The sequence below is a fragment of the Haplochromis burtoni genome, unplaced genomic scaffold (assembly GCF_018398535.1).
Source record: "Haplochromis burtoni strain Fernald_Lab_line unplaced genomic scaffold, NCSU_Asbu1 Contig_810, whole genome shotgun sequence".
Classification (NCBI taxonomy): domain Eukaryota; kingdom Metazoa; phylum Chordata; class Actinopteri; order Cichliformes; family Cichlidae; genus Haplochromis; species Haplochromis burtoni.
This window is the reverse complement of record NW_024583171.1, coordinates 3,840-13,272: the sequence shown is the minus strand read 5'-3', so window position 1 is coordinate 13,272 and position 9,433 is coordinate 3,840. Positions and strand designations below refer to the sequence as shown.

Sequence of the window (9,433 nt, the reverse complement as noted above, 5' to 3'; positions counted from 1 at the left end):
GAGTAAGCTCACTGAGGAGGAGTCTAGACAGTTGTGCCCCAGCCAGTACGGCACACAGCTCTAAACGGGGAATTGACAGTTTCTTGCGGGGAGCTACACGTGATCTGGCCATGATAAAGGCAGTGTGGACCTCATGTTCTGCCGATTTAAATCTCAAATATGCCACTGCTCCGTAAGCACTCTCTGACGCATCACAGAATACATGCAGCTGGAAAGTTCCCTCTTGGGTTGCTGGGGCTGTGTAGCATCTAGGCAGACAGATTTCTTGTAGATACTGTAGCTCACTCACCCACTCTTGCCACCGCTGGAGTAACTCGCCCTCGATGGGATCATCCCAGTTCCTGTCATTCTGCCACAGACGTTGAACAATAACCTTTGCCCGGGTCGTGAAGGGGATGATGAAACCCAGTGGGTCGTATTGAGAGGCGAGGATGCTGTAGATGTTTCTCATGGTTGACTCCTGAGGAACCACTGGCCGACATCTGTAGGCAATCTGGTCTGTGGAGCAGTGCCATGCCAAGCCTAAGGTTGGTTCTTGGGGATCTGGTTGGTGTTCAGTCAACCACAGCTCGCAGGTAGGGGACTTTGCTTCAGAGGGGAGATGAGCAATGGCCTCTGGGTAGTTACTTGCCCACTGTCGGATTTCGAAACCACCAGTAGATAGCAACTCTCTGATGTTATCGACAAGTGGTCGTGCCTGCAAAGCAAAGGGCAGAGATTGCAAACAGTTATCGACATAAAATGAGCGCAGCACTGAGTCTAGTACTTGTTCATTGCCATCTTTATGATCCTGCACATGGCGCTGAAGGGCATACGTGGCACAACAGGGGCTGCATGTGGTTCCAAAGGGCAGGACACACCACTCATAAATGTCCGGGCTCCGATCTCTTTCCATATCTCTCCACACGAATCTCAGCAGGGGCCGGTCATGCGGAAGAAGCCGCACCTGATGGAACATACCTCGTATGTCCCCACTCACAGCAACAGGGTGCTCCCTAAATCTCAACAGGACACCTATTAAGGATGGACCGAGAGTTGGACCTGGTAGCAGCTGATCGTTAAGGCAGTCTTGCCTGTATTGGAAGGAACAGTTGAAAACTATCCTAGGCTTATTGTTATGATGCACAATATGATGGGGAATGAACCAGGATTCATCTGTGAGGTTTGCCTCTTCAGGAGTGAGTTTTCTTACATAACCTGCTTGTTCCAGTTTGTGTATTTCTGCATTGTACACAGCCGCTAGATCAGGATCTTTAATCAGGCGCTTCTCTGTGGACCGAAGGAGAGCCATCACTGCGTCATGGTCAGTTCGTAGTTTAGTGGAGTCTCTGCGGCGGAGCAGAGGAGTAGCATAACGAGCTACTCCATCCACCTGTACACGTTCTGTGGTTTTCTGCAGTAACTCCAGTGCCTCTTTGTCTTGTTTAGAGCGAGTTACCTCTTTCTCTGATCGAAAGGGGAGCACATCTAACTGCCACAGCTTCTCAACGTTCTGTCTTAGCGCTTGAGAAGGAGTTGGTAACAGGGATATGTGCAGACATGAAGCTTCAGTAGGTAGATGTAGAAAGGTAGCCGGTCCCTGGATGGCCCAACCGAGGTTAGTGTTGACAGCAACAGGGCTGCCTAGTGGACCAACTTTGACAGGTGACAGAGGGGTGATGAGCTGGACATTATCTGAGCCTATAAGAAGCATAGGCTGCACATCCTTAAATGCTTTGATGGGAACGTCGGCCAGATGTGGATATCTCTGACGGAGTATGTCCACTGGACAGGATTGTTTTGCCAGATTAAGTTCCTTAGCAGTGAAAACACGTCTGATGTGATGTTTGATTTGGGGAGAGCTGGGTGCACTTAGTTCAAAAGAAACGGATGCGCCTTGTAACTGTGACACCTCCTGCCTGATGGTTCGTAGTTTGAGGGATTCCTCTGTGATATCTAATTGCAGGTAATGAACCGCTGCAGATAAAACAATAGTCCGCTCTGATCCATCGTCAAGAATGGCATAGGTGGACAGAGATCGCCCATTATTGTGGAGGGTAACTGGGACCACTTTAAGCATGACTCTGCCTGAATGAGTGACTTGGTCCAAATACACCATGCTGGAGGCTGTACTCAATGTCAGGATACTCTTGTTTGAGCGAGAGGCAGCTTCATGAAGGATCTGCAGGTGTTGTTCTCCACAGGTGGCGCAAGGTTTCTTCAGATTGCAACTGTCAGGCTGGTGACTCCGACCACATCTCCAGCATCTCTTATTGTCATTAATCCATGTAATAATCTGTGTAGTACTCAGCTTACTGAAGTCAGAACAGGAACTCAAGTAATGTTCTGTACTGCTACAGAAGGGGCAGTAGGGCTTAAATTTCTCTCTTTTCTTCCCTTTCATAGGTTCTTTACTGTCAGTAGTGGCTGAAGTGGTATTAGCCGTCGGTGTTGTAGGCTTGTCAGTGCCATAGTAGACTGATGAGGATGTCTTTAATGGTCGTGATGACTTGTCTCTACGATCTGAGCGGGGTTTATCAGATATGTAGCTTTCTGTAGCCCTTCGTGATATCTGTATGGCCTGTGACTTCCTCTCCAACCACTGTGCAAAGTCAGGGAGAGTATAGGTGTTAGCTGAGTCACTCCGCAAGATGCCCTTTGCAAGACAATATTCAGCAAAACTGTCTTGATAGGAGAAGGGGAGTTTACTCAAAAGCCTGTCCACATGGGAGCCACACTCTAGTTCGCTCTTAGCAGCTCCTTCCATGGAGTTTAGTAGTCCCACCAAACTACTAACTGATAGAGCAAAGTCTTCAAACCCTTGTGCATCTCCAGCTTTCACTGTAGGAGCTCTCAAAATGTTGTTAATTTCACCTTGGACTAATTGGCGTGGTTGTCCATAGCGCTGCTGTAGAGCCTGCATTGCTTTAGTGAAGGGCATAGTGTCATGCACATACCTCTTTGCAAGCTGAAACGCAGGAGGAAACTTTAGATGATCCAGAAGTACTTGGAATTTGTAATCCTCAGACAGATGTGGGTGTGGTCCCAAAACTCCATCCAGACCTTTCTTCAGTAGCAGGAAATCACTTTCTTTTCCTGTGGTGAAGCGGATCAGGTTGGGTTTTGGGATGCCATAAGAAGAGGAAATAGCCATCTCCATCAAGTTCGGTCTCTGAGAGGAAAGCAGAGATGAGGAGTGTTGTGGGCTGCTCTGAATTACATCATGCTGTGAACTGACAGGTGGCGGTGCAGCTGGAGCAGGATGCTGATAGGTATACTGTGAGCTAACAGCAGGTGGCAGCACTGGTGTAACGTATGGCTGACTGAGAGGTGGGCCTGAAGTCCAAGGCGGATAACCTGGAGAGGCCATGCCAGGCGGCAGCGTGACAGGGTACTGCATAGTGCCAGGGATACTAAACTGAGCAGCACTGTGTGGCACAGACCACTGTGGGGTTGATGACTGCCAATTCAGGTCTCTTTGTTGATGCCAGGGAGGATGTGACTGATCTGTTGCTGTAAATGCAGACCGGGGTACCACTGGTGTTGGCTGAGCAGCTGATGGCATAGAAGAGTGGACGTATAGAGGGGGCTGAGGAATAGGTCGGTTAACAGGGAGAGTAGGAGCTGTTGACTGTAATATTTGAGGGTTATCAACATGATGAGCTGTGGAAGGGGAGGTCTGCTGTACAGTATGAAACTGAGGGCTAGGTATTACTGGAGATATGGGAGGCATGTTTTCTAGTCCGCCCATAGGAGGAGCTTGTGTAGGATTATTATCCAGAGTTAGTAAAGGCATACTATGGCTCCGGACCTGGGTTTGTAACTGTACTTGGGGGGTTCTTTGGCCAAAGTTCAAAGACACTTGTATAGCGCTCTGTATTTCCCTCATCTGCTCCTGTACCTGAGTAACACACTGCTCCATCCTCCTTATTCTCTCCATCTCTGGTGAGCCGTCGATGCCAGCGGTTTGGTGTATTGGAGTAGCTGCGTTAGTATTCGGTGGAACTGGGTTAGTCGGCTGTGGGGGATAGGTCCAGATGAAGTCATCCAGATATCTTGGAGCCCTATGTGGTCTCCTGTGCCGGGCACCTTGTTGTTCTTCATCATATCGGGATGTCGCCATGTTAGGAAATGCTGTAATTACTCCGGCTCGAAGGACCACTTGAACTGGACATGTGTGTGCTTAATAAACTGGCAAATTACAGCAGGATTTTCCTATCCTCGGTCAGAAGGCACAGGTGACTTATATGATGAAAGAGAGGGTCCACAGCAATGAGAATTAGGGTTCCTTCTTTCGAGCCTATACAGCTTGGAGTAAGACAACATGCATGAAGAGGATGATGTGGACAAAATACTCATTTGCCTAATAATTCTGCACTCCCTGTATACAAGAGACCTGGTTTAGAGCCCACCAATTTATCAACACTAGCCCCTTTCTTACCTCTAGAGCCTCTATCTGGTATAATAAGAAAATATTAGTTGGTAAGAAACCGTTCAGATGGGAGGTATCAACCAAGTGGGGGATTTATTTGGGCAAACTGGCATGAAAACGTTTGCGGAAATCAGACAAGAATTTAATCTTGATTAAAGGGAATTTTGGAGGTTTTTTCAAGTTAGACACTGTATTAAAGCCATTTTGAACAATAATCCAGACCCTTCATCTAGTATTCAGGAGGTGTTCACTGCTCCTGGCATCAATAGAATCAGAGAATCCAAATTTTATGGGATCTTCAGAGAGGAACACTCTCCCCATCTGGAGGGGCTGAGGCTGTGCTGGGAATTCAAATTTCAGAGGATAGTTGGAAGAAGCTGGTTTCAGTATTATTCTCACTGGAAGACAGAGACTATGGGTCCGTTTAGCTTTCATAACAGGATGCAGGATAATACTGAGGCACTGGAAGTCATCTAACCCCTGTTGTTTCAGGGAATGGACTGAACAAATGTCCAAGATGGCATTATATGAACAGGTTACGCACAGAGTTAAGGGGAGAGAAGATATTTTTGATCAGGTCTGGGGTACCTTTTTGTGGTACATCAACAATGTATCTTAGATAATGGGATAAGTTGTTTATTTCTTAGTTTATTTTTATTTGTCATTGTTATTGTTGTTGTTGTTTTTCTTTGACAGCCAGTAGAGGAAAGAAATTGTTTAATATAACCAGTGTCCAAGATCGAGTTTAGTTTCCAGGCTAAACTAGTTCCGTCCAGCCCTAATATAAACTACAGGTATATGTGTGTGTGTGTGTGTGTGTGTGTGTGCGCGCGCATGTGCGTGTGTGTGTGTACGAATACATACATACTAAGAATTCCAGTGGAGCTTTAAATGATTAATAAATAATTCAAAAGTCCAAAACCTGTAACCATGACATTTATATAGTGTCAAGCCTACATGTAACTGTCTTTTGATTTTCACCTTCCCGTTCTCATTATTTGATATTTTTCATCTTTTTTTCTCTGAACCTATTGTTGCCATGGCTTGAAGTTTCCTGCCAATATCTCCTATCATGGTTGCTTCTATAATTTGGACCATATCATTGCCAGACTCAAGTTGACTTTGGGTAACTCCAGGCCTCCTTCTCAACAGAGTGAACACCTGTGTGTTGTGTTGTTTGGGGGGCCACCTTACAGAAGACACAGACTCTGTTGTAAGCCTGATTTGCGCTTAATGCCATCGTTCCAAGGTGTCACTGACTCGCCAGTAGTCACTGCATTCTTTTCAGTTGTTACCAGATTTTTCCTTGTCAGTGATGTTTTTAGTGTGAGTCATGCATATCTTTCTCTTTCTCTAATAGTTACATCTTCAGACTGAGTTGTACACGTTTGGGCCAATGGGCCATTGGCTATGTGACCACTGATGGAAACATACTGCAGACCATTCCCAACAACAAACCGCTGTTCCAGGCTTTAATCGATGGCTACAAGGAGGGCTTGTATGTAACTTGTCACACATCTCTTTTTCTAACTCACTCTCTGCAGGTATGTGGTGAGCTTGTCGCTTTCTACAAACAGAAAGTCACAAATTGTATCTTCAGTGGTCACATCTGATTCGCTCTAAATGTTTAGCAGCAAACCAGAGATTTGCTGCTAATCTCTGGTTTATATATATGGATATAGCTTTTATGAAAGCTATATCCTGGATCAAGAAAGGGTTTTTGACCCAGAAGTGTTTATCTGATGTTGTCTGCTTCAATAAACCTGATAATATTAAAAGCCTTCAAAAAAGTTAGACATATATATTTAATTCAAGTGGTGGAAAAAACAGGTTATATTACTGATACAAACAGTACTACTAATCCATTTTTTCACTTTACTCATTACATAATTATACCCACTGTTTTTAACTAGACAGAATTCATGATTATTGAATTGTGCACAAGTTAAACTCTTATAAATATAACATATAATGAAATGCTGTTCTTTGTTGTTTGGTTGTTTGCTTTAAATTCACAGCTACTTATTCCCAGATGGTCGCAGTTACAATCCTGACCTCACTGGTTTATGTGAGCCGACACCTCACGATCACATCAAAGTCACACAAGTGGGTTTGTCTGTGTGGTTATGTGTGTGTGTAAGCATTTCTATGTTACTGGAAAAAAAACATGTATACGTGGAGAAATTTATAATACTCTGCAAATTTCCCACTTGTAATGGCACATAAATAATTGTGACATTTCGGTGATTAGTATGATTCGCCAGGTAGACTTTGTGTTTCACAGCATTCAGTAAATCGACATGACTCACAGCCTCTCCAAACTATTAAATGTTGAAAATCACTGTGTAAAAGTGTGGTATTAAATGAGGTAATACAAATCAATGGCTTTTTATACTCACTTCTGATTTATTACAAAACTGAATTTTCCATATAGTGTGACAAAAACTTTAAGTTTTCTAGAAGTGAAACCACATTTTTTCAATTTCAAAATAGTACATAAAAGTTGTTTTTAAACCACTTTTTACTAGTGGTTTGTTTATTCATTCATGTGTAATGGTGTAGTGTTCACTGTACTTTTAACATTTTAATTTTCTGAGAAAATTATTCCAAACGAGATCAGTTAGGGAATACTGGGAAACTTCAAAGGTGAATGACAGTTGCCCAGCAAGCAGTCTGCTTATTATTTATTTGTTTTTCCTGCACCAGCAAGAGTATTATCTGACAAGGCCACTTTAAGAAAGTTATCCAGTTCTACATCACCATCCAATGAGATCCTCTTTTTCAAATATTTACATCACTGCACAATTTCATGGAATTTGGCTTGGTAGTTTTTGCTTGCATCATTGAAAACATCACTGAAAACATAGCTCCACCAAGGCTTCCGCTACAAAAGTGATTTTCTTCTTGGTAGATTATTAAATGGTCACAATGGAAGTAATTTGGGAAAATTTCTCTAGAAAATGCTTAAAACCATTTTGGTTTATGCTACATGCTGACTCGGGTGGAAATTCTGATTATTCTGTGGTTTCAAAACTGTACAGATAAATTGTAGGTTTTTAGTAGCTAGCAGTTCTTACACAGCTATACCTGTTCTTGTACTTATTTTTCTTTAGTAATGGTGACAAATCAGACTTGGTTTTTCAGGGGGAAGCCTTTAAAATTAAACCAATAAAAATAGTCTGTTTCTGTGAATTTGGTGCAGCACCATTCACTATGAGAAAACATGTTTTTTTCTTTTGAACTGAACACTTATTCAGTTAGATCCCCAAATAAAATTTGGGACTTTAAAGATAAAAGGTTATGGAATAGCTCTGAACGAGTGAGAGAAGAAAAACACATTGTACAAGACGAGATGGGAAACGTGTGTTGTACGGATAGTGCATGTTTATATGTTTCTCATGACTTTTATATGCCATTTGATGACTAACAGCAGTATTTTCTGCATGAACAGGAGCAGTATGAGCTGTACTGTGAAATGGGCTCTACCTTTCAGCTTTGTAAGATCTGTGCTGAGAATGACAAAGACATCAAGATTGAACCATGCGGTCACCTCATGTGTACTTCCTGTTTTACTGCCTGGCAGGTACCGTAACAAATCTTATCACAGAAGTCCATTTCAAAGTTATTAAATATTGGTGGTATTGCATGTGTTTATGCATTTGTTCATTGTCACACTGAGAAATGTTCTGTCCAGTTGGGTAATATAATGTTTTATTTGTGAGCCTGCATTAATGAGCCTGCATAGAAGTTTGAAAAGACTTCTGAAAAATACAGTCAAAGCAGCTTTCTTCAGCAGTCAGTCCAACAACCCCCCCCCTCTCTTCCTTACTCCTTCCCTGTACACATGAATATGTCCAAATTGAATTTTCACATATCAACAGAAGTGAAAACTGAGACTATATGCACACAATATATTCCAGTTTTTCTGCTTGTGGTTCTCCTTGTGGTTTTCTGCTTCCTGTTGTCTTTGTATGTAGTGTCTCTCACAGCAACCTGTCCTACACTAGTGTATTTATTGTGCCTCTTGTTTGTGCACTGAAAGCTGTATGAGCAGTGTCTGTAAATGTTACTCTCATATGAGTCATTAGCATGTCCTGTTCTCCCTTTTTTCATACGTATCCCTTCGCTGACCATGGTGTTGTAGTCATGTCTCTTCAGACTTGCTAGAGTTCTGCACTGACCCTGATGTTATTAATCTCTGGGCAGATTAATAACACATAATAACATGTGACAGTCTACACATTTTACTCTGAGGGGCTTAAAACAAGACCAAAAATGTGGCAAACATTCACAGGACCTTTGAGTGTTTTTTGCAACACTACAAACACATTATGGCTTGTACAAATGCACCTAACAGCCAAGCTTACAGCCTTGAAGAGTCGGACAATAACTTCTTTAAAATGCACTGCTGAAAAGTTAATACAAAATGAGTCCATGGTTTCCCATTGTCATTATAACTCTAGAGTGCTTTAGGCTATTCATATAAAATACCAAACACTGGCAGATCTATAAAGTGTGTGTTTAAACCTATCATTTTCCTTCCCATTTAATGTACTGTATATATACAGTATGTACAGTGGTCCCTCGTTTACCGCGGTAGTTACGTTCTAAAAATAACCCACAATAGGTGAAATCCACGAAGTAGCTAACTTTATTTTTTTTTACAATTATTATAGATGTTTTATAGCTGTAAAACCCCTCACTACACACTTTATACACTTTTCTCCAACAGGCTCGAACATTTCCACACTTTTCTCTATGGTTTACACACTCTAAAAGTTCAAAACTTCGTAGAAAAATAAGACCAGTATTATAGAATAAAACCGAAGGCACCCACGGTTGCCTTTGGTGCAAAACGTTTCATCGACATTTTTGTGTTTGCTGGAGAAAACTTACAAACATACAGTGCAGCACTTCGGAGTCACACTGCTAGCGATCGACGATTTATGTCAAATTGACAAGCTGAACGCATTCTGTACTTAACAGGAGAAACGGCACGGAGGAGATTGATTGACAATGGTC

At 42.5% G+C, this 9,433-nt stretch overlaps 1 protein-coding gene and 1 long non-coding RNA gene across 2 annotated transcripts in view; one reads left to right on the top strand and one right to left on the bottom strand.

Annotated features, from left to right (window-relative positions):
- Positions 1-4,263, bottom strand: part of LOC121812775 — a 33,567-nt gene extending 29,304 nt beyond the window's left edge. Inside the window, exon 1 of the mRNA XM_042215744.1 lies at positions 1-4,263. Within this exon, the coding sequence (XP_042071678.1) occupies positions 1-4,102 (4,102 nt within the window). The 5' untranslated portion in view covers positions 4,103-4,263.
- A 10-nt stretch (positions 4,264-4,273) lies between these two features.
- Positions 4,274-9,427, top strand: LOC121811835. The gene is made up of 3 exons (XR_006053320.1): positions 4,274-5,909; positions 6,430-6,517; positions 7,863-9,427. It is a non-coding gene; the product is annotated as an uncharacterized LOC121811835 (long non-coding RNA).
- Positions 9,428-9,433: the final 6 nt, after the last annotated feature.